Source organism: Micromys minutus (genome assembly GCF_963924665.1).
Source record: "Micromys minutus genome assembly, chromosome: 16".
Taxonomy (NCBI): Eukaryota; Metazoa; Chordata; class Mammalia; order Rodentia; family Muridae; genus Micromys; species Micromys minutus.
Window position 1 is genome coordinate 35451455 of NC_137985.1, and position 26371 is coordinate 35477825.

Sequence of the window (26371 nt, forward strand, 5' to 3'; positions counted from 1 at the left end):
CTTAACACTGGCATCACCGCGCCTGGAAACTAAGAGCAAGACATGCCGAATGTCACATGGTAAGACAACACATACTACACTGACTTTTGGACTAGTGGCCATTCACAACTTGCCCATGCTTGACAACAAGGCTCAGAAAGCTGGGGAAGTCCAAAGTCCAGGTCCCAAGTTGTCACCACAGGGGTGACACTACTCCCTAACAAGGTTCTCACCGAAAAGACACAGACGGCACTTGAACCTGTCATTCCAGAGCAGAAGACCCCGAGACCTCATTGCCAGCTGCTTTTCCACACTGAGTGGGAAACACACACAAGAGAGTATCTTGTAATCCAGAGGGCACATTGCAGCTCAGACCCCCAAAACCAAGGAAGGCCAAGTTCTCAGTCACAGAATTTGGCATGAGAACTCCCAGAGGCTCAGTCTGGTGACAGGAGCTGGCCACACCTCTCTGCTCCTTGCCTAGCTGTTTTAACAGCCTCTCCCCAACCCAAGCACACCTAAGGCTTCTCCTCCAGCTTGGTCTCTGCAGTAACCCTGCCATCTCTGCCCCAGCATGCCTTACCAACTCCAGCAAACCCCCGTGCACAGTAAACTGCAAGATATATTTTTATAACTACTCACTATGGGACTTCCAAGGAACACAGATGAGGGAGATTTTAGGTATGGTGTCACGTTACTCAATTAATTGGGCACAGGTCTCAAATATTCAAATTCCTTCAAACAGCCTTAGCTTCCAGATAGCTTACCCAGCTCTGCTCTGTCCCCACTACCTGGAATTAAGGGTCCCTTCTTCTAAGATCTTGGACCTGGACCCAGGAGGCCAGTTTTGACCTTCCTAAGTCTCAGGATTGACAACTTCAGCTGTCAGCCATGAACATCTTAGTTAACAGACAAACAAGGTTCCATGGGGTTCAGGTCCAACAAGCATCCAGGATAACAGACTATGAGCCAGTTTCTTTCCCAAGTGGCTCCTGAAGTGTGTGTGTGTGTGTGTGTGTGTGTGTGTGTGTGTGTGTGTGTGTGTGTGCTGTACTGTGAAATTTTATGTGTGTTTTGTGTGTTTTATGTATGTGTGCATATACATATGTGTGCATGTGGACACGGGTGTTCTCATGTGTGTGTGTTGTATGTATAATTGTGTGTGTACATGTCTGTGTGTTTTGTGTGTTTTTTTCATATGTGTGTGGCATGTATGTGCACTTGCATGTATGTGGTTCCGTGTGTGTGTGTGTGTGTGTGTGTGTGTGTTTTAGCAGGACATCATCCCTCAGCTTACAAAGGGGGATGAAAGATGAAGCATGTTTAGAGCCCTACAACCCTCACTAGCTCTTAGCCACTTAGTCCACATAAAAAAATTACTCTAGCCACTTCCCCAGGTCTCCCTTCGGTCAGCAGTAAGGGGCAAGCTGTCCACACCACATATAAGTCTTCTTTCAAAATAAATAAAGGCCTTGTCATCCTCTTCAGGTGTTTTGTTTTTTTTTTTTTCTTTTTCTTTTCTTTTTAAGGGAAGGGTAACATTGTACATTGGTCTCTACATGACACAAAACGCGTTTGATACCCTACGTCTTTTTATTGCCCTTGTCTGCCGCTCAGATTTGGGATATAATCACATCAGCCTGCCTTTCTGAGAATTCGTAGCTGTGTTTTTAATCTAATTCAGGGGCCTGGAGATAAATCATCCTGAAGGGTCCCGATTTTCCAAGCCAAGAGCCTGCAGCGGCAGCAACAGCAATGGCATGCTAAGTTAAAGGGCCAGCGAGGAAGGAGGGGGATTTCAATACAGTGATGAAGACCACACACCTCCATTGTTTGTCTTTGTGCCAGCCTGCAGGGTCCAAGGGATGAAAGGCAGACCCAGATCCACTGGGCTAAGTCAGGAAGAGCACAGGAAGTGAGGAACAGGGACAAAGAGGCTGTCTCACTGCTAACATCTCCCTGCTAGTAGGACCCGAAAGATCTGCACACCTCTGCACAGCTGGGGTAGCCCTGGGCTGTTTGCACGAGCACAGTACAAGAGAAGAGACACACAGGTTTAAAGAGTTTGTCTGAAGGGCCAGCCTTCCAAGGGTCTAAAGGAAGGGGCAACTGTGCAGAAGCAAACCCTCCAAATGAAGAGTTTCCACTTGTCTTCTCAGTGGCCCATGCAGCCTGCCCTAGCCACTGCAACTTGGCCATCAGCAGCCTCCAGGACCTAGGGTTTGTTCAAAGCACTCAACTCTTGTTTTAACTTCCCCTGCCTGTGATTAGCCTCTGTCTTGGGTGAAACAGAAGATGCCTACAGCTCAAACATCTAGGACCCCTTCCACTTAACAGAGGTCTGCAGGCAGGTAGGACAGCAATAGCCTGGGCCTCTGTATGGGCATTCAGCTTTAAACTCATTAATGCTATGTGAAAAGAAATTCAGCTCTTCAGTCACACTACCCATAGTTCAAGTGTTCAGTGGCCACATATGCCTAGCAGACATGCTGAGCACACAGATGTTCAGCACCACTGAAACTCTTACTCTGTAAGAAGACCGGTTTCAAGGCCAGAACACAGGCTCAGATAGCAGATAGCTCTCTGCTAACGGTAGTGATGGGGTTTGGAGTCACCATTTGATTTAATAGTTGCTGAGGGTATATCTCTTATCAAAGCATGTGTTTAACATGCATCAGGCACTGGGTTCAATCCTCAAAAACACACTCACACACACACACATACATACACACACACACATATACACACACACACACAAAATTACCAGTGGACACTTGAATTTTGTAATTACTCTTTATTTCACAATTGTAGTTAGGACTGTTACCAAGTCCCACGCTCATAAAACCCACTCTACTAGGCACAGAGCATCGCTGTCTTCCAATTTGAACTCCCAGCATCTCCCAGTAACATGGGACACACCCCATGTCTTGACCCCAAGCAGCAGCCCACCCTGGTTTTCCAGCTTTTTGGCATCATCAGCTGCTTTGTTGCTAAAGGGCCACCCAGGCCACTTCTTCGAAGGCCTGAGGTTCGCAAGTCGATAAACCAATAAATTAGGTCGAAATTAACTGTGACTCATTTTAAACTGGGAGAAATTGATTTTTTGCATGTACGTGGCTGGACTGAATAGACCATCTGCCGGCTGCTCCTGGCCTACCTGGAGAATGCACAGGAAGGCTGTGTTCTCATTAACACCTCCTCCCTGGAATTCCAGACAATTTCCAAAGAAATACCAATCCCCAAATGTTCACACCAAAGGAGATGGAACTTTCCTTCCCATCATATAACTCTAACCCTGGGGGGAAACAGAAAAGAAAGGTCTGCATAACACCCCAGGTTGAAAACAGCTCTGTGCAGCCAACCATCGATTATCCGTAATTGTCAAATATTGTAAGTGTTACACTGGCTTTCCTGGAATACATTTATGGGACCATTTCCCCTATCGGTAACACAAAGAATGCAGACTCATTTCATAATCACCTGAGCAAATTTTAATTAAGAAGGTAAACTGGTGCTTTAAAAGGGAAACTAAGTAAATATGCAAAAATCAAATAAAATTAGTTTGGCTATTTCGTGCTTTTCAGAATGTTAGACGACCCCTGCATCTCTCTACAGTGGACCGGACAGGGCTGGCTTGCTCTATGGCTGTCTGGAATAAGAGGGACACCACAAACATGTCTGCGAGCTCTAGGGAAGAAGACTCCAGTCGGCAGAGCAAGGCTCCCACAGCAGCTGCTCTTTGCTTCGGAATATGCAGTGCTGTTAGGCGCTGCCTTGTGGATCCAGGTCTCAAAGCAATTTACTAAGCAAAGCAATGACTTCATTTTACATAATATGATGGTAAGAGTGTCAAAAGGAACACAAAGCTAAGGTTTGTAACGGGCCCCCTGTATTCTGATGTCCTCACAAAGTGGGGTTCCCCTCGTCTAGAGGCTGTTGCATCCTCTGCAAGCTCAGAGGAGGCTCTGCAGTGGTGCCCTTCTGGCCCAGGGGAGAAAAGGGGGAGGTCGCTCTCACACCTGGCCTGAAAAAGGAGTAATCATCTATTTTATATGTAACACTTCAGGTGACATCCTGACTACCCATGGTCACCACCCCACATATATATTTAGAGTTTAAATTAACCTCATTATTCAGGACACCAAGGGGGCTACAGGTAACAAAAGGCAGCTGATATCTTAGTTGTGTGCGCCTTCATGTTATATGTCTGTTAGGAGCTTGTAACAAACACGTGGCAACAAGCCTTACCAACTGAGAAGGGGCCTGTGATACATGGGACCTCAAAAAGATTCACCTGTCTCCACACATTCCTTCATATCGATGGCTTTGTTAGCAGGCATTATCTGCTGAAGGTAGCTCAGTGGGTAAGTTCTCCTCCCATCCCTTGGGCTCCTTTGCTCCATCCTTTCCACCTCAAAGCCTCTACTGTTCCGGGCTCTAATCTACCAATGACCCAGTGTCAGACACAGCCCAGAACTCAACAGCAGGGATTCAGGTGCACCCAAGAGAGGCATTTCAAGGTCACATCCCTCCCCAACCCAAGAGGCCAGCCAGGTCTTCACCTATGCAGGACTCAGCTTGGCACAGCCAACATGCTGCCTTCTCAGCCCACAAGTCAAGCACCCTAACTTCAGACTCAACCAATCAATGCTTTCCCAAGCAAGTATATCGAGTAAGAATCAACACGAGTGATCTAAAGCCAAACAGTGTTCTTTCCCCAAAGGAGGCCTTTTGTCCAAGGCCCTTGTGCTGTAATGGACACTTTGTTTTTAGTCTCAAACCAGGACACTATATCCTCTCCGTCCTCTGAAATGCAAGAATTATGAACAAAAAGCTTGTTGCAAGCAAAATAAACCTGAAAATCCTGTTAGGCTTTGTGCCTCATTCCAAAGGATCCCCCAACTCCCCATCACCACAAAAAATAAAAATTAAAAAAAAATTGCAAAAACCAATATGAGAGCCCTAAAAGGGAGAACGCTGTAAAAATAGAATCTTAGGTCTTTATTCGAATTACCTCCCAGATAGCACAGGAAAACCAGGGCTACACTCCTAAAGGGCCATCCCACTTGCTTCAGCACAATGGAGTGAGCCAAAGCGTTTTGTCAGTTCGTGGGCTCCCCTTGCTGCTGCTTATAAATTAGTGTGCTCCCTACTTTCTACACCTCTATTCCAGGTAGAAAACTGGTCCACAGGTGGTTATCAAGGGCCTCCCATACAGTGCAGCACAGGAAAGGAGCAAACCCAGACCCCCAAGGAGCACACAGGGAGGCATTAATTATAACCCAGGGTGGTAAGGGGTGGAACTAGGCATAGAGCTGTTCCCACAGAGCTAGGAATATTAGAGGCCTGGGGGGACTGGAGAACAGAAAGGGGGGGTCTCTCAGCAAAGAGAGGAGTTGAGGAAGACCTTTGAGGAAGAGCACAAAGCAAGAGTGATTGCAAAGAGCAGGCAAGATGTCAGTGTGGCAAGAGCTATGGACTAAACTGGGCTTGGCCACACACTTCTTTCACCCCAGAGACAGTAGGAGCACCAGTTAGAGGCTAGCCTGGGCTAAACAATTCAATGTACAAATTAATTAGATATATTTAAGTATTATTAAATCACTAATATGAATAATTATTATCAATAAATTCATTAATGACTATTGTCAATAATAATTAAAAATCTATTTAAAAGCCATTGCTTCCTCCATCTTTAATTTGACCTTTTAAAGAACAGGCCTTCCTTGTAAAATTTGAACTTGTATACAAAAGCCCTAATATGTGATCTGTTGGTCTCTACTATTACAAATGTGTTTCTGGGTGACCATGTCAGAACCAGTCTCCCCATATTAGAAAATCTTCCTAAGAAGAAAAATCCTAAGAAGGAATATTGTCGAAGTAACAAAATCCTTACCCCATGAAGTGAGGAGGGTAAAAGAAGAGACACTCCAATGTGACATGCCAACACAGGCTCCTTTCTTGGCCAAATTTTTCCTGGCAAAGTCTTCCTTCTGTCCTCTCCTGAAGCTAATGATCTTCCCACCGCCTCCCTGGCTTCCACTTCCATCCCTGACAAGTGTCCCCCTACTCCCTTCCTCTCACCAAGGCCCAAGGACAAGAAACTGCAGAGCACCTAAATCTCCCTGTCCCCAGCTACCACTGTGTCCAGAGCCACACTTAGCCATGTAAGCCTGCCAGTGTGGGGTAGGGGCTGCCTGAGTGTGCACAAGTCTGCTGTTACCAGCTGTTCGTCTACAGTGATCTCTCTCACCCCCTACAACTGTTTTCTTATTGGCTTGTTTGTTGGTTTGTTTGTTTTGAGAAACACATCCCCTTGAGACAACTGTTAACTGCCATTATTCGGGTTTAAAAGTCAAACGGAATGTGTATAACTTAGTGCAGAGCAAGAGTTCAATCGAGCCTACAGATTAATAACACAGTTGCATTTGGGGGTGGTGGAAGCACTATTCCGACCTGGGTACATCCCAAAAAAAACAGAGGCACGTGGCTGCCTTTGCTACAGAGGTGATTCCAAATAGACATGCATTACTCCAGAGACCCAGAGACGAGCCCCACACCATCAGCCACTGCTTCCTGAGCCTGTCATCTGAAGGGCCTGCACCAGGTTAGAGCTTGTGGTCAAAATGCCAAACCATAAAGTTCTTCCTCCTGTCTGAGTCCACTCAACAATGAAGGTTAATGCTATTTTTCATTAGCCTGCAGCAACAGGGGCTGAGGGTGCAGGAAGGCAGCTCTAGAGAGCAAGGGCACAGGAGGGATCCTCACTGTTCTGTGGGAATTCCTCATTCTGAGTTCAACTGTTGGCTGGATCTGCATCCTTCAATGGAACCAGTCTGGCTGGCCTGGGGACATGAAAGCGAAGCTCGGGAGGGGGTGCTGGTGGTGTTTGGAGTGGCTCCCAACAAGAACAGAGTTCATCTCTAGCTTGCTCTAAATCCCTGGGAGAGTTTCACACAGCAAACCGAAAGGGAAGAGAAAATAAACAGTACCTGCATGAGTAGTGTAGAAGGTGTCTCTTTCCACCAAAACTAGGCTGCAGGGGACCTGAGCATCCAGGGTCATTGTCCCCTCACTCCTCCCACACCCAGCAGACCTCAGCAGGCTGGGGAGACCCATCCTCAGCAGTTCCAAGCTGCCATGCTTGCCAAGAACAATCTCCCTGACTTCCAAATTACAAAAAGAAAGTTTCAGATGGGGGTAAAGAGGGGGCCACAAGGATCTGGGCCCAAGAATGGGGCAGGTGGACTTCAGTAGTCTGAGCCCTGCTCGCGCACGCGCGCGCGCGCGCGCGCACACACACACAGGCACGCACACACTGGTGTGCACACGCCCACACACATGCACAAAAGCATAAGCACACACATACACCATCAAGCAGTTTCAGGTCATCTGGTATACACTCCTGCCCAGAAGCAGGTGGTCCGGTAGCGGACAGATGTCAGCTACTCCCACCCACAGACCACCATCCTCTGTCTTCATAACCACGAACATTTTATTTCGGAATGGAGATGTTTAGGAAGCACTGAGCAGAGACAAGATGAAACCCCCCCCCCCCCCAGCCCAAAGGTGAGACCCTGCAGGTGAGAAACTACAGCACTTACAGCCCTTCCCTGTGTGACCTTGGACTAGTCACTGCACCTCTCACCGCTCCGATTTCTCCGCTCGGAATATGACACAATAGGGTGGCATGTTTCATGCAGTGCTTGCTGGCTTCAGGAGTTGACGGTTTAACTCTGTACATGGCCTGAAGAAAGACTTCGCCATAGCCAAAATTGGTGAAGACAGGCAGAACCCAGACTAATCGCTTAATTTGTACTTTAGAAAGCAATAGTCACCCTGGGATTGTGTTGGTCGCCTCCATTGGGCCCACCTTTTCTCTCCCACCGACCTTCTAGTTTTGCTGATGTCAATCTTAACTGAAGGACAAGGGAGTTTCTGAGTAGACAATAACACAGGGCAAATTAATTCCACCATCGCCGATACTAAGGGACAAACTCGGCTTGGCATCCCTAGCAGTCAGCGGGAGCCATGTGTGAAATGTATGTTGCTTGTGACCTAATAAACCCATTGCCAGGATAGAAATAAATCCTTTAACGAATATTAAGCCCAGCGAATATCTTGCAGGACTCTCAAGGCCTGAGTGTCATAAGAGATAGTTTCTATCTAAAATAAAGCCATCACCCTGAAGGGGTGGGAAGGAAAGGGGGGTGGGATGGTATGCCATACTCCCAATGAAAATAATCCAGCCTTACACACAGATATCCACGAGTTCACATGCACACATACATCTCCTGGAGACACAAGGGGCAGTGGTGGCGCTCTGAGAGTTGCCCACCTTTATAGGGGTTCACGAGGATATCCGTGGAAAGCCATCCTCTGCAATTCCGTTTAAGCGCTTTACAACCGCAGGGTTCTTGCCCCAGCTGCCAAAGGATGGTACGGGGTTGGGGTGGGGGTGGGGTGGGGGGTATGCTCGTTTTTATCCAGACCTTAAAATTACGCTGTACCCCTCTAAAACCTGCCAGAAACTACATTGGTCTGTCGGCATACTGGCTAGGGAAGAGAGGCGCTGCACCCTTCGAGTTACCTGGAATATATTTGCTAAAATCGACAGGAAGAAGGAAAGGACCTATGCGACCAGAGTGCTGACGGCTGTACTCATGTGATGTACGGTGGGGAAAGGAGAAGAAAAAGAAATGAAACAAACGTGCCAACGGGGAAGTCCCCAAGCGGTGCCAGCACCTGGGAAGCGACTGCAAAGGATGGGTGCGGGGGTGAGGAAGTGCTGGGAGAGAAAGGGGCTGGAAGGAGGTGGCTTGCAGAAGTGCTCACCTGCCCATACACCTGGATAGGCTGGGGCTGCAGAGCAGCGCTCCGCCGGGTCCTGAGTGGCTTCCTGGCCGCCGGGCTCGCCCCCCGGGCATCCCCGTGCGTTTCTAGCCGCAGCTCGCGCGGGTCGCCCTGCACCACGTAGAAGCCCCGGTCCTGGGGCAAGGGCGCTCGGCCACCGTGCAATCTCTGCGTCCAGTCCCCGCCGAGAGCCCCGGGGGGCAGCAACGCGACCAGGGCGAATAGGAAAGGGAGTCTCGACTCCCTCCTGCTGCTCCGTGTCGCCATGTTCGGGCGAACGCTCCCGCAGGTGGCGCCGCCGCCAGGAGAGAATGTGCAGCGCGCGCCGGGACAGCGCGGGGCCAGGGCCGGGGCCGCGCGCGCCGCTCCCGGGGCTCCAAGCCGTCCGGGCCGCTCCGCTGCGCCCGCCACCGCAGCCACCGCCGCCGCCGCCGCCGGGTCCCGCTCGCTCGGCGCCGCGCCGTCACGTGTGTGCTCGCAACGCGTCCCCTTCGCGCACTTTCTCCGCTCGCCCGGACTGCGGCCCCGCCCCCTGGGATGGGGAAGTCAAGGCAGGGAGCGCCCGCCTGAGGGCACCGTGGTCCCCTGCTCGCACCTCCGTGCTGCAGTAAAGAGTTGCGTGGGCGCCGTGCTCTATTTCCATGGGTTGAGTTAGCTACTTCCCGGGCTCCTGGGGTACCCTGGTTGCCCCAAACCTCCATCAACCACTGCACCTTGTGCAGCCTCTCGACCACCTTCCTGGGCCTTGGCCTCATGTCCACTTCCAGTGGAAAGCAAACCACAGAATTAGCCCTTAGCACACCAACAACAAAAGTCACGATGAACGTGCCGGGTTTGTGAAACTTACATGGTTTCAACTGTGGCACAGAAATGTGTTTGAAGTGGCCACAGCTCAAACTACCCTTGATCGAGCTGAACTGTCCCTGTGTCCAGCAGAGTACAGCCCACAAACACCCTGCCCAGAAGAAGTAAAACTTGGGCTACACTTGCCCCACCTGGCTGACTACACTAGGCATGGCCCAGGGCCCTACCAGTCTCCTGCTTTGGTCCCTTAAGGGGACCAAACTCAAGGACAACATTGAGCCATTCTCGGTGTTGAGTGTGTGTCCTTCCTTTTCAGCCAAACACTGCTAGTTGCAAAGGCTGGAAAGACTGAACCTATACTGGAGGGCAGATGCCCAAGGAGGGCGTGCACTTTCAATGCACCTTAAAATCAGCTCCGGGAGCCGCATTGTAACTGCTTTTACACATTTTTCCCCAACTGGTAGGAGCAGTTAAGTATTTACCCTGCATTTCATCCTGTCTCTTCAGACTCAGGTCATAGTTATTCAGACAGCTGAAGGCAGAGCTGGGCTGCTGAATCCATTGGTTTCCAAGAACGGAAGGGCTGGTCTCTCTCAGACCCCGCCCTCCCGTGCAACTTTCTACCTCTTCAACAAGCTAGTAGCTTGGTTCTGTCTCTTGTTCAACTGTCACTCAACTTCATTCTAGTTCTCTTGCTTTAGTTCCGCCCTCCAATCTACACTACCTTGGGCAACCTGCCAGAACCTGTCTTGATGTGAACTGGGTTTGTCCCCAGGGTAAGATGTATTGCCACTGTGGTAGTGTCAGGAGGTGAGCGCCTTTAAGAGTCAATTATACTATTGAGTGGGCCATGGAGTCAGTTTGTTCTCTCAACAGCAGCTGGTAGAACAGTTGAGCTTTAGCTCAGTCTAGAATAGTTCTCATGAAGCCAGACCACCCTCCTGTTTTATCTCGGAAACAGCTAACCCTCCGGCTACACACGAGCTGATGCAGCATAAGGCTCTAACCGGAAGCTGAGAAGGTGCCAACACCACGGACATAGACTTCCCTCCCAGTCTCCATAACCATGGGCTCAAAATGAGACTTCACTGTGAAAGGTGGCCAGCATCTCTTCGCCTCCCCCAATCCAGCATTCCCCTGCCCTGCTCTACCCCCTAGGACTTTCCCAGAATCCCCAGCTCAGTTTCTGCAGTTTCCCACCCTCCCACAATCCTTTGCCTCCCCCGGTCACGTGTTGTCTTTCTGCTCTCCAACTTGACCTCATTGTTGAGCGACCTAGCACAAAGCCACTAAACCACTACCACCTCCCACTGCCCTTCAAGACCAGACCTACCTATTCAAGTGTCACCTTCCCAGATGTGAGCCCACTCAGGGGTCCTCAGTACTTCTGCCATCTCTGACTCCCAGGAGAAAACTAAAGAAACGGCCTCCAGTCAGAACACCCTGCATGGGATTTGATCATTGGTTGTTTATCAAGCTATCTTTAATGAGAACCGTCTTGTATGAGTCTCGGCAGAAAACAACCCCGCGTGTCTTCTAATTGTGTGGAAGACAAAGCAGTCTGCCCCTGTGAACTGCTGCTGGCTTAAGCTTCAGGTGGCAATTTTTCGAGGAAGGATTAGTAGGGCAGGACCAGCTACTTGCTCATTTTGATTTGGATTTGTAATTTCAATGCCATAAAACTGGCAAGAATGCTCGAACACGGTTAATTTACTCCTCGAATGCCTTCCTCTCTAATCATTATCTGCATTCTAAGCCATTCTAGGGTGGATAGTCTGCTCTCCAGGAGACTGTGGGCTGCGGAACCACGGGGCACAGGAGAAAGAAAGCACACTGAATGTTTAAGTCAAATAGCCAGTTCTAGCTATGTGAACTGGGCTGAATGCCCTCCCTGGAGCTTCTGCCTCCTCATCTATAAAATAGAGATCTCAGTTCTTACCCTCCTCTCTAAACAGTCAGAGAACCGGGTGAGATGGTGTCTGTAAAAGAGCCTGGAATATTTCCCACAGAAAAGGACTGTGTGCAGGCAACATTTGAGGCCTGAGACATGGTTCTGTCTTGCAGCAAGTTTCTACATGGTTTTTGGTGAATTTGTTTTTCTTTTATCTTTTGTTTTTGCTTTTGGGGGTAGGGGTTGGGGGTGTTTCCTGGTCAGTGAGATCTTCCATTCCTGATCATTCTCTACCTTTGGGACTCTTACTAGAGTCTGAGAGTGGAAAAGCCTTAGAGCAAGCTCACACAAAACAGGGTCAGAGCTGAGTTGTGCAATACAAGTGGAGTATTTCTCCTAACTTCAAAACCACATCTGAGTTCTAAACAAGCTTGCACTTCCTCCATCCCTCCAGGGCTATAGACAAAGGGGAGGCAGTATTCTAGCCCTCTCTGCCCTACCAGTGGCCTTGTTCTGATGCTGTACAACATCACTACAAAAATCAATATGCATTGATCTATACACAGATGTCTTCAAAGGTTAAGGTGTGGTGTGTGTTCCAAGACTAATAACCAGAGTTCAATTCCCAGGACCCACGTAGTCCAAGGAAAGAACCAACATCTGCAACAAGTTGTCTCTGATCTCTAAATGGGGGGTGCGGGGCGCACTTGTACACAAATGTACTCAAATGCACATAGTTATATCTTTTGTGTGTCCATGTACATAAACAAACATGCAAACACACCTATGTGTGACAGCATATACCACACATACATACATGAATAAATGAAATAGCTAGCAAAAGCTGAGTGTGGTAGAATATGCCCGTTCTCCAGCACTAGGGAGACTAATACTGGAAAGGCTAAGGCAAGAGGATCATGAGTTTAAGATAAGCCTATGAAACTTAACAAGTCCAAGGACTCACAAGCCAGCTCAGGGAATAAAGGTGATTGCTGCCAAGCCTGATGACCTGAGTTTGATCTCTAGGACCCAGGTGGTAGAGGCAAACAACCAAACTACAAGCTGTGTTCTGACATCCTCATGGATATAGCTCATGGGTGGAGTGTTTACTTAAAATAGTGGAGACCCCAGACTTAGGTCCCCACTGTGAGAGAAAGAGGGGAAGGACAACAAGAAAGGAGGGATTTTGAAACAGCAATAACTGCAGCTGTAAAGACAAACAGGGGTGGTGGGATTCCTGAAAACATATTTTGATTCCTTTCTTACCTGGTGACCTTTGGAAGTACCCCCACCACTCCCTGGACCCTGGTTTGCCTCTCTCTGCATCTAGGTAAATGGTGTCTTACCCTCTCGAGGCCCACTACGAAATAAGCTGATAATGGTCAAATCAGCACAAGAGATGCACAAACTTACTCTGGGCACTTTCCATGGGAGCCACACAATATACAAGACTTAAGCAAGGGACAGATTTGAGGCTTGTACGGCCGACCCCTCTGAGCTTAGGGACCTGTAGAACCTGGGAGGTGATAGCAAGGTTTTAGAAAAGAGGGGTGGAAGAAGCAGACTGCAAAGGAAATTCTTCTCATTCTGTAGCAAAGGAGCCCGAGCTAGCATTTCCCAGAATTTGCACAATAGGCTGTTAGACTGTTCCTGTGAGTTTATCTGCTTGCTGAGACTCCAGTAAGGGTGTTAAGGACTCTTACTTGGGTTCTTATTGAGTAACTTCCCTTGGCCAGATAAGGGAACTAAAGCTCCTCTCAGGCTTCTGTGACTCTAGTGGGGGTAGGGGGTCAGAAGTCAGCCAGACTTTGGTTCTCAGGCTGCTTCTGAGTCCTTTCCAACCCTGCAGCCCAAAGCGCTCAGAGTGCCAGGTCGCCATATTGAGCCTTCAATTTTCTGATCTCCATCAGATGAATGGAGAGCAGAGGTGATAATCCCAGCACCTGTTTCAGAGGCAAGCCTGAGCTACATAGAAAGACCCTGTACCAAAACAAACAAGCAAAATTAAATAAACAAGGAAACACACAAGGCAAAGCCCAGGAAAACAGACAAAGTTTGGGATACAAAGGCTTTTAGAACACAGCCAGCAGCTTAGATTCTCACCTTTGGAAAACATTAAGTTGGTAAAGAGGCTTCTAGAAATAGCAGTAACTTACCTTTGCATAGCAGCTCCACATTTGCATATCATTAAGAGGATTCAGTCCATCCTAACTCACAGTGACTCTTTGAACAGAGCCAAGCAAATCCCACACTGTAGCCAGTAGCATTTGAGAAACTGAGAACCTGGCAGGCAAGAGCACCTGATTCAAAACTACGTGGGGCTGTGAACTCTGAGGTTTGCAGCCAAGGTTGACAGTCCTGCTACAAAGGGAAGCATTGGGGTTTCATGTTGTAGAAAAAGAGGACACAGGAGTCAGGAGGGGGAGCTTCATAAGCCCCGAGAAAAATGCAGGCTGGGAGCACAGTACCTTAGGGCTGAGGCCACCACTGGGCTGTAAGGTAGCCAGGTGTCCTGTGACTGTTCAACAGTCAAGACACAAGACCAAGTCAAAACATCGAACTGTACTGAGCTCCGTTATCCTGGAATTTCTGTCATTATCCTTGCAAAATTGCCTGTGGGCATTAAGCAGGTGACAACAGTGACACCTCTGGAAAAGCCCCATATAAAACCAGAAAATGGAAGTAAACACTATTCTGGGGAAAGTCTGGTAGGATTTTCTGCCTTTTCTCATTTTACTGAATACCCCCACACACCCCAATACTGTAAGGCACCCAGAAACCTGTCTGTTCTACAGCCTCCCTGACCTTCACCTGCAGTGAGGCAGAAAGAAGCGCCAGTAAGTGGTTCACTGCTCCCCAGGCCTCAGTTTCATCCTCCAAGTCACCACTGTCTCTGTCACCAGGCATCCAGTGTAATGCTCAGACACTTGGCCCCTCATTCTTGCCTGAGGGATAGATTAATCTATGTTCCCATGTTCAGTCTTGAAAGATTGCCATTGACTTCTGGTTTTTCTGTTTAGTCTCCTCTGGCTAGATGGCTCAGTACAGAAAGTCAACTTTTTTTCCTGTTTTTTTTTTTTTTTTTTTTTTTTTGCATGACTTTTTCAATTAATTGATAGGTTTTGTTCTGCCATTTTTATACACATATATGATATTATTCTTTATTTTTTTATTTGTCCAAGAACTAGAATTTTGAAAATAAAATTTCTTGAGATAAAGACTTGCAGTGTGGCTTTGAATGTGAGATCCTCCTGCCTTGGCTTCTTCAATTGTATAGGACAAGGATGTCTGTGTCACCATGTAACCTCTTGACTGTCTAGAAGGAGTTGCCATTTACTCTTTTCTTTCTCAGCCTGGTCAAGATTTTACTTCAAGATACTTCCATGTATGTCCTCCACATTGTCTGCCACTTGATGATAGGGTACAAATGTCTGCAAATACACAGCCACTGTCTGCAAGGGACCTGAAGAAAGAGACTAACAGAAATATGTGAAACCAGGAAGAGCTCTACTGTGGGTCTTGAGGTGTTGAGTATTAAGTCAAGAGCCTGGTGCATGCTGGGTAAGTGTTCTCAGCTAACTGAGCTCTATCCCGGGACTCTAGAGCTCTAAGATCTTAGCTTGCAAGTTCAAGGTCATCCTGAGCAACTTCATAATGTGTCAAGTCAAAGTAAAAGACATTTGGGGGGCTGAGGTGGAATCTCATTGGTAAACGGTGCTTGTCCTGAAAGTGCAAAGTCCAGAATCCACTGACAGAAAAGACCTTGGACTGGGGATTTCAGGTGTCAGGTAGATAGATAGATAGATAGATAGATAGATAGATAGATAGATAGATATAGAGATACATAGATATAGAGATGCATAGATAAGGATAGATAAATAGATACATAGATACATAGATATACAGATAAATAGATAGATAGATAGATAGATAGATAGATAGATAGATAGATAGATACAAATATACAGTTATATGGATATATAGATATCATGGGAGGGAGGGAGGTGTGGGACACTGCAGTACTCCATTTTTTAGTGCCTGAGAGAGTAAAGAAAGTTTTTAAGAGATAAGGAAGTATATGAAAGCAATTAGCTAGGGTCCTGCCTGCTGCAAGAGGCATAACCACCCCATGATACCACCTCAGTCCACCCCCAGGCAGAACACAGGGCATCATAACCTGTTTGCCTTGCGTATGATCCGTGCAGAGGGAACTGCAGACTGATCAGACATCTGCCATCTCTAAGTCCGTCACCCTGGCAATTTTACACGGAGTCATCAGCTGAATTAACACCTGTTAAAAGCCATCATTTCCCACTGGACTCAAAGCTGCAAGCGCCTTTAATGAGGACCTGCAGAAAAGAATACATTTCCTCAGGGCCCTTAAATAAATGACATTAAGTCCTCCATGCCAAATAAATTATTGAAACAGCGATTAGGGTTTGGATCGTACCAACAGACCTGCTCAGAGGCATATATAATCTCATTTGGGATTTGAATGCCACGCCCGAACTAGCAAACTGCCCAGCCTTCTCCATTGATGGGTAAGTGGGAAAAAAAAAAAAAAAAAGCTTTTCAGTGTGTATTTAAACAAAAACTTCCGTGCTAAATTAGCAGTGGTTTTCTGTATGAATTTTCTTTGCATTCTAACATTATGTAAATGAAAAACCCAACGAAGTGCAAATTAGGACTATTCTTAATTCGAAAAGGCTGCTATTCTGTGATAATGACGCCATGGAACACTTCACAGTCTGCCAAGCACGGTGTGCAGTTCCTGCTCCCCATCTACCCTGTGAGACTCCCAGCAGGGGGACACCCACTGTGTCCTCATTTTTCCCCCTTGCCCACTAACGTCAATCAGATCTAACCCACACACCCTCTTCCCTTCCTCCTTATAATTTCATCTCCCAAGGATCATTTCCCCCACTAAAAACAGAACAAAGGGTTGAGAAAGACTCAATCTGCATGGGCAAAGGTATTGTAGGATAGGGGAGGCCTGTCACCAGGAAGTAGCTCCCCTGGATTTTATCCCAGTTTCTTCTGGACGAGCTGCCTCATCCCAGGACCCTAATTTTCTTCATCTGGAAAATGAATTACCGACCTCTGCAGGTTTGAAAGATTATGTGAGCTTAGATGCCTCGAGGTTTAAATCTAAGCCTGGCATAGAAGATGTGGTCATCAAATGATACCTACTGTCGTTGGCAAAGCTCAGCTTAGATACAGTTGTTACTTCAGTTTGGCCTTTCAGCAGCTGGCAGGTTTTTATTCAGGTTTGTTTGTGTTTTCTTCTATCTCGATACCAGGCAATAGGTTACTGTGTAAACAAAGAAAAAAACAAGAAACATCTAATGGAGGTACAGAAGTATAATTCAGTGTTGGAAGCCATGCCTAGCACTCATGGGGTCCTAAGCTCCATTCCCAGCACTTTTCTTTAATGACCTTTCACACACACACACACACACACACACACACACACACACTCGTGCACACACCAGCAAAAAGACACACATAGCTTGGGTGGAACAGATCCAACTCTCAGGTCTTGGTTTTTTTTTTTTTTTTTTTTTTTTTTTTTTTTTTTTTTTTTTTTTTATGTTTCTACGTGGGTTTCACATAGGTGTAATAATGTTCCAAGGGCAGGATTCTGGGAACTCTAGAAAAACAAGCTTCAATTTCCTATTAAGCATGGGGATAAAACCCATAAGAATTCTACTCTGCGAGTATGCTCTGGAGAACTGAGCTTGCCAGGCCTGCTGAACAACAATAATAATAATAATAATAATAATAATAACTAATATTATAATAACTACTATAATATTATAATAATAACTATTATTATTATTATTTACTTAACATGTATGGGCATTTTTGCCTGCACTATGTGTGCCACATCTGTTTCTGATATCTTCAAGAAGCCAGAAGATGGCTTTAGATCCCCTATAACATGAGTTACGGATGTTTGTGGGTTGCCATACAGATGCTGGGAATCGAATCTAGGTCTTCTAGAAAAGTGGCCAGTGCTCACACCTGCTGAGCTATCCCTCTACTCCCCTGACTGGACTTTTGTGCATCACGCATGCAAACCCTCTTAGTTAGCCACATTTCTTAAACAGCATAAATCTCAGGAAGGAAAGAGCATATTTCTACTACCCTTTATATCGATTTATCTCGACTCAGGTTTAGTTTGTGATCGCTGATGTTCTTGTCTAGCATGGATTCCAGTCCAAGATGCTTCCCAGGCTAATCCCACCTAAAAACATGCATTCCTAATGAGGGCGTTTACATGTGCTCTCAGTGTGGGTTCTGCACAGTGCTGTTTCTCTTAAAGCATGTTCAAGTGGATCACAGACAGCAGAGCAACTGTGGACCAGGAAAAGCTTCCAACATCACTGAAACTGGAATAGAAGTGTAAAAGCGTGGAGTCCTGGAATGGGATTTTGTGCCATCCGTTCTCTGATGCCCAGAATCTATGTAGCATGCTTTAACACAGCCAGCCAGATAACATTGCATTAGTTTAGACATTACCCTAAAGGAGCCATTTACGAAAATAAAAGAATCCTTGCCTCCACTGTGGTCAGCTGGATAAGACAGGCCACACTTCGGAGTATCTATTACAAGTGCTTTGGGTATCCTAATCTCAATCAATACAAGTGATTTTTTTTCACAATTGGCATAACAATAGAGAGAATAGCTTTCATTAGTGGTTAGCTAATTGGCCGGGTGAGTGTTAGACACCTGTGCTCCGTAAATCCTAGAGTATCCGAGGCATCATGCCTGTCAGAATGGCAGGGAGGACACACTGTTCCACTGCACGGCCACACTCGCACAAGCACAGGTCCTCTAGTCTCAGAGATAGGAACTAAACCGGGTTCTGCCTGCAGTCCTTACACTTAAGAGGCAGAGGCAGGGAGATTATAATGAGTTTGAGACCAGCCTAGACTACACAGTTAGCTCTTAGCCAGCCTAGAATAAGAAGACCTTGTCACAATAAAAAAAAAAAAAATTAGGCTAGAAGTAGGTACAGTGCTTATTTCACAAACATAAGGATCTATATTTGATCTCCAAGACCCATTACAAAAGGCTGGTGTGGTTGCATGCTGTTGTAATGCCAGTGCTGGGGAGACAGAGACAAGCAGGACCCTAGCTCTCTCTGGCCATCCAGCCTAGTCTTCTTTACCCTGCACTGTGCTGCCTTCACATGTGAATGCACACATGCTCCAGGACAAAGGTTCACATGCACATATACACATACCCACAAAGAAAGAGGATGGGGGGGGTGAGTTGGCTACATCTTACCCCTCTAACCCACTGCGCTTCCTTGCTTCTAAAGATTCTGACAGCCTGCTACAAGCTGTGATTACAACTGCATGCCAACTCTAGAATGTTCTTTCTGCATCGGATAAAACACATTCAAGTAAGGTGTGATGAAAATATCTAAGACAGAGCCGGGGCTTCAGATGCCCTGTTGCTAATAATGTCTAATTAACATTCACATTGTAGCGAGGGGTCTGGTGTGAAGTTGCTACCGTTCAAATGTTTCAGTAAGGGTCTCAGACAGCAATTAATCCTGACTATTCTAACTAACCTAGTTGCTTCCTTTATCTGTCAAAAACAGGCATGACGAGGCTAATCTAGGTCAACTTCAATGTGTGTCATTGAGTGACCGTGTTGGAAAACTGGGTAGGGTTGGGGTTACAGGGAAAGGATTTTAAGGATTATTGTCTAAGCTGGGAGAAAGCTTCAGCCATGTATCATGGAGACCCAGCATGCTAATGCTTCTACAGGAAGTATGTTTCTTTCTCTCCCACATCAGTTTCTCTGCCGGCTCCATGGCTGCCAGCAATTCAGGTTCCTTCTGGCTAATTGCTCTGACATTCTGGTTGTCTGTTTTGTCTTGTGGTCCACAGTGGCTCACCAGCTCTTCCTCAAAAGCCAGAGGGAAAATGTGGCACAAATCCATGTGTCTGCATCCCTTCCTCTCGCATCCTGGTGCTCAGAAGCTAGTCCTTGACTACTTACATGTAAGGGATGCTGGGAGACAGAGGCTAACTCTAAGTAGCTCTGTGCTGGCCTGAAAGTCAATGTTTCTCTTCCTGTTAGAAGTGGGAAACAATACTGAAAAGCAGTCACTGATCGGTTGCTTCGAAAATCATCAGAAAGTGAGAATAAGCAGGGTTGTTAGCTAGGAAGCAAGTCACAATGACTGTTATTCTAAAACACTGCTGTGTTTATGTTCTCAGTGCTAACTTTTCACTCTCAAACCGCTGAGTGACCCTACGCCACTACTTAAGCCCCAGCTATCCGGCCCCTCTCTTAGGATGGTTTGGACTTCTAATGCCCATCAAGGGTCTCTTTTACTCTGACTCAGCCCACTAGATTGTACCCTTTGTAATGATTTGCCAGTGCCTTTGACCTACCCAATTTTTAAATGTTGTACATGGAAGTTAGCAATGATATCTAGAAATAAGAATGTGTGGCCCTCGTGAAGAACTGGATGCATTTAACCGAGAGCAGAAGTGGTAGCGGCAACTCCACCATATCATTTAAACATTCATGGTAACCATTGCCTTTTTAAAAATTCCTTTTAAGTATCTAAAATGTGCCGAGACTAGAATTGGGCTCTTAGAACATTTACGATCTCTTAGAAGAGTGGTTTTCGCCCTTCCTAATGCTGTGGCCCTTTAATAGTTTCTCATGTTGTGATGGCCCTCCCAACCATACAATGATTCTTGTTGCTACTTTATAACTGTAATTTTGCTACTGTTTGGAATCATAATTTAAATATTTGATATAAGCAGAACATCTTTACAGGATGTGAGCCTTGTAAAAAGTCATTTGGCCTCCAAAAGGGTTGAGACCCACAGGTTGAAAAACCACTGTTTAAGACCCTCAAAGCAAGCCTGTGAGCTGGGAATTCTTTTTACTGTACCAGCAAAGTTGTTAAAGATCAGAGACATTGGATTATTGTAAAAGATACACAGGTAGGTCTGGGAAGACCTCAGGTAGTAAAATGCTTGTCAATCAAGCATGAGATATCAATTCTAGCATCAGCCCCAGCATGAAAGTCCAGGCAGCTGTCTTAGCATCCTAAAACTAGAGCTGCAAAAAGAGTCTGGTCTCTGAAACTCAGCAGCCAGCCAATCTAGACAATTAAGTAAGCTCTGGATTAAGTGGAAAACACGGTCTCAAAAAATGAATGACTAAGGAAAATATCTTACATTGATCTCTGCCTGCACTATAGCGCATGTGCGCGCCCCCCCCCACACATATGAAGAAGACACTCAGAGTCAATATGCAAGCCCCCACATGTTTGACTCCAAGCTGAAAACTTTCTCCACTGTGCCAACACACTCACAAACAGAATGTTTGAATAACCAATAAATCACTTTTTAAATAGGAAAAAAATAAGTAAACACCTCACGAAAGAGAAGGCATACACACACAGCCAAACCGAGCATAAAAATGAGGCTCAGCATTGTTGGTTATCAGGGAAATGCAAATTAAGACCACAACAACTATTGCCACACACACACTGGGGACTGAGAACAATAGAGCCTAGAAACTCAAAGTGACACATGTTGGAGTAGTTGTGGAGCAGCTGAGACCTCATACAGTGTTGGTGAAAAAATACCTAATTGTTCAGCCATTTGGAAAGCCCAGATTTTCTAGTTTGCTTTCTCTCTTTTATTTTGTTTTGTTTTCTTTTGGTTTGGTTTGGTTTGGCTTGGTGTTTGGGTTTGTTTGTTTGTTTGAGATAGGGTCTCTTGTAGTCAAGGGTGACCTGGAATCACAGGCATGTGCCACCATGCCTGATGTGTGCACTGTTGGGGCTCGAACCCAGGGTTTGTGAATGTGAATGCATTAAGCAAGCACTCCACCAAATGAACTACATCTCCAGACCCAAACTGGCATTTTCATATAAATACTATTAGTCTACTTTATGATTCAGGGTTTGTAAGATAAATAAAATCATAGTCAACTCTAGAGTCTCATTAGACTTCTGCAGTAGCTTTCTTTCTCAAAGTTCAGCTTTGGAAACAAGACAAATGTCCATTCACAAGAGGAAAATGGAACAAACTGAGGTACTTTCATTACAAAGAGACAGAGTCCAACCACAAAAGCAACAGATTGTTTTGATATGTGACAGAGACTAATCTCAGAGACACTGTGTTAAAAAAAAAAAAAAGCTAGACACACCAGATAAAGCATACCAATTACTTCATTTGTGTAAAATTCAACATGGAGTTCTCATCTATGGAAATGAAAATAAGAATATGAATAAGAATAGGAGCTGCCTGTCAGAGGGAGGTAGGGGGACTCCAACTAGAGAATGTTATCTATCTATGATCTACCTGTCTATCTGTCTCTCTCCCTATCTATCTATCTATCTATCTATCTATCTATATATATATATGATCTATCTGTAATCTATCATAATCCATCTATTTATCATTTATCTATATATCTATAATCTATCCATCTATCTTATATGGTCTATAATCTATTTATAATCTATCTATAATTCATCTATCTATGATCTACCTATCTATCTGTATATCTGACTATCTATCTATCTCCTATCTTTCTATCTATCTATGATCTATCTGTAATCTATCATAATCCATTTATCTATAATCTATTTATATATCTATAATCTATCTATCTATGATCTATTTATAATCCATCTATAATCCATCCATCTATCTATGATCTATTTATGATCTATTTATATTTCTATAATCCATCCATCTATCTACCTATCTATCTATCTATCTATCATCTATCTATGATCTATCTAGCATGTATATGGGAACAGGATGGTTTGAAGACAGATTGTAAGAGTTGGCCCTCTACTTCAACCATATAGGTCTTGAAGACCAAACTCAGTTCTTCAGGCTCAGTGGCAAGCACCTCTGTCTACCTAGCCATTTCACCAGCCCAGTTTTTTACTTTTTGATTGTGTCTGGATATGCAAGTGTATCCATTTAACTCATTGGACTATATAGCTCAGATCTGTATATTCCCCTGTGTTTGATTATATTTTGGCAAAAAATTAATTTAAAATAAATAAAAGAATCAAAGGAATGGCCCCTCCCACTATCCTGTTCCTTAGCATATACGTTTCTAAACTAAATTAGTGCTTGTCAGAGATACCGTTGAGAGATTTAGGTCGAAAGTTAAAATTAAGTAACTAAAAGCAAAATAAACAAACAAAAACCAAGCTCAGACTTTAAACTTGCAAATTTTAAATGTGCAGGATCCTGAACTAACAACACAAAACTGCCTTTTTCAGCTTCTGAAAATTCAGCTCTCAGAATTACCAAAACAAACTGGGGCTGGGGAGATGGGCCAATTGGTAAAGTGCTTGCCAGAGCAGTTAGAGAGCTTAAACTTGGGTTTGTGCCAAAAGCTGGGTGTAGTTCATGCTTATCCTATGGCACCAGGGACATAAAGACAGGAGCATCCCTGGGGCTTTCTGGCCGCCCGGTCTTGCCAATTAGTGAACTTCTTGTTCAGTGAGAGACCCTGTCTCAATAAGCAAAGAAAGAAATAAACAAGGGAGAAACCAGCGTTTACCTCTTTCCATTACATACACAAACATGTATGTGTGATTTGACCCAGGAACCTACACACAAGTGCCCAGCTAAAATACATTCATACATAGGCACATATGCAAATATATATGCACACAAACATAACTATTTAAGGTATATTTCTTTTCTGAAGCTTTCTTTTTTTTATAGAGTGGTCAGGTTTAAATTTTTTTCTTGCTATTTTTAATTATGTGTGTCTGTTGTAGGAATATGTGCAGAAGTTCATGGAACGAGAGGAGTTGGATTTTCTGGAGGCGGAGATACAGATGGTTGTGAGCCATCTGATATGAGTAGTGAGAACCAAAATCTGGCTTGTTGAGAGGACAATGCACACTCTTAACCACGGAGCCTTCTTTATGGCACCATCTGAAGCTTCCTTATTGAGAATTACATTATTTCCTTGTTTTGAAAACCAAGCCTTCTGTGTTCCCATATCTTTAACACATGTGGTATTTACACATTTCCTTTGTCAGCATCCTCCCATGTCCCACCAACTCCTCCCACAATCTGAAGGTCTTACACAGAAGCCACAAGCACCTATAAGCTTCCTTTATACTCCTCTGGTTAAATAAGAGTTAGACCCTATGTTGAGTGACTTTGTCAAGGTTTATATTGCTGCACTGAAGCAACATAACCAAAAAGCCAATTGTGTGTGTCATGTTCTCAACTGAGGCTCCTTCCTTTAAGATAACTCTAGCTTATATATCAAGTTGGCATAAGACCAGCCAGCATAACTTTATCAACTTGACACACAAACATACCACTATTCAGCCACACCTTTCTTTATTCATCCCCAAGATCTCGAATTAAAAAGATTAAAAAAAAAAACTTTAAAAGTCCCACAATCTTTACAATTACTAACACATTTAATTTTCAGTCTCTTTAAAATATAAATATCCAAAACATCTTTTTAAAAGTTCAAAGTCTTTCAGCTGTGGGCTCCTATAAAAAAAATCAAAATTAAATCCCTTCTTCAAAAGGGAAGAACCAGGACATAGTCTCTCTAAATCAAGCAAATCCCAACAGTATAGATAACATGATGTCTAGTTATCTTGGACTCGCTCATGATCTTCTGGGCTCCGTCAAGAAGCTTGAGCCACTTCTCCTGCTCTGCCCTCTGCAGCACATTAAGCTTGTCTTCTAGGCTCTGCTTGGCTCCAGCTCCCCCGTTGCTGCTGTTCCTAATGGTTGTCCCATGATACTGGATTTCCAAAAGTGCTAGTTTCCCTTGCTGCAACTAGGCTGTACCTTCACCAACAGCTCTTCATAGACTCCCTTTATGGTTCCAAACCCCAACATCTCTTCATGACCCCTTCAGTCTTGGGTCATCATCTGTCACTGAGGCTGAACTTTCACCAATGGCCTTTCCTAGCCTCTAACAGAGCCAATCCTCAGATGCTCTCTATGACCCTTCATGCCTTCAAAACCAGTACACTATCTAAGTGATTCTCACATATTAGCAAGTCCAGCTACCAACACGAGGTACAACCTTGGTCATTTTTGGAACACAGCTTCTCTGTACTCTCAGGAAACACTTCTCAGAGAATTTCATTTCAGTGATTCTGGTCTCTTCTTAATCACCATTAATTTCTTAGCTCCAGCTGAGTAGTATCAATTGTCCCAGAAATGCAAAAGTTTCACTTCAGTGGTGTTGGTCTTTTGTTAAACATGACTGACTCTTCAGTCCCAGCTGACCAGAATCTCAATTCAAAATAGCAAATGGCTGATGGAGTCTAAGTTTCCCTCTGGAACTTCACAAGCCAGGCCTTCATCTTCTGCACTGTTCTCAACATTCTTATCTTTCAAGCTCCTCAAGAGCAGTTCACTGAACTCTCAACACTCAATGTATCTTTTAGCCCAAAGTCCTCCCACAATCCTTCCCCAAACATGGTCAGGTCTGTTAAATCACTGTACCACTACTGGTACCAAATGTCTTAATTAGTGTTTATATTGCTGTGATGAAACATCACGACCAAAAAGCAAGTTGGGGAGGAAAGGGTTTATTCAGCTTATACTTTCACATTGTTTCATGGTTCATCACCAAAAAAAGTCAGGAAAGGAATTCAAACAGGGCAAGAACTTGAAGGCAAGAGCTGATGCAGAGGCTGGGTGTGTGCTGCTTACTAGCTTGCTTCCCCTGGCTTGCTCTGCCTGTTCTCTTATAAACCCCAAGACCACCAGCCCAGGGATGGTACCGCCCACAGTGGGCTGGGCCCTCCCCCATCAATCACTATTATATTAAAGAAAATGCCCTATAGTCAGATGGAAGTATATACTCAAGTGAGATTTCTTTTCTTTAAAATAACTCTAGTTTGTGTGTCAAATTGACATAAGACTATCCAGCACACTAAGTTGGCCTGTGGCAGAGCATTGAGCCCAGGATAAATGATGCTAAGGGACCTTCAAGCTGAAAGACGCTGGCTCTTTGAACATGTGATCCTGGGCTTAAAGAATGTAGGTTAACAGCCAGGCCACCATTATCTTCATTGACTTCTACTTGAGTTGCATCCAAAGACAGGGTCTGACTTGAAGACGGTGGGAACTGCAACACTTAGAATAAGGCTGAAAGTCTCATTTTCAGCAGACAAAAGAAAGAGTTGCAACTGTCAAACTTATATAGAGCTGCAGTCTTGCAGTCTTGGGGCTGGATGGGCAGACACTGAATAACTCATGGCTGGATAATGGAGCTGTGTGGATTCCATGGGCATGTGGCTTGAAAGAATCAAATGACTAGAACTCAGGCCTACCTGTAGAGGAATGCATTTACTGAGGGCTTCTTATATCATATCGTATGCTACACATTTTGTGTCCATTAATCTTACTTAAGTCCTATCAAAACTCTGGAGAGAAGTTAACTAGAGTGTTCAGAATTTTCTAGCTAGCGAGTGATGGAACTGAGTCCCATTTCCAGGTTTGTTTAACTACACACAATTAATCACTAGACTGCACTGTGTCTTAGAAAAGAATTAGTAAACACTGTGTTCTATTGCTTGGTTAGAAGTTGGCCAAGCAGCCCAAGCTCAGATGCACCTTCCCATAGCCCTTGCAGTAACCTTCCAGTGTCTCTAACATCTTCACCAAGGGCATTCTTCATGCCTAATCCCATAGCTTACTCTTTTATTGTGAGCATCAGCCTTGATACCCAACAATTTCAGTGACAGAAGGAGGATGCCAAGTGGCTGAATACAAATTTGACACGTTCCAGTGCATCTTCTGATCATCCGAGGTCAGTCGGGTCTCTATAGTCTGGAAT

At 45.1% G+C, this 26371-nt stretch overlaps 1 protein-coding gene across 1 annotated transcript in view; it reads right to left on the reverse strand.

Annotated features, from left to right (window-relative positions):
* The window catches only part of SORL1 (sortilin related receptor 1), a 150385-nt gene extending 141271 nt beyond the window's left edge, over positions 1–9114 (reverse strand). Inside the window, exon 1 of the mRNA XM_080930526.1 lies at positions 8815–9114. Coding sequence (XP_080786652.1) covers positions 8815–9099 — 285 coding nt within the window. The 5' untranslated portion in view covers positions 9100–9114. The remainder of the gene's footprint in view (positions 1–8814) is intronic.
* Between the last annotated feature and the right edge of the window lie 17257 nt (positions 9115–26371).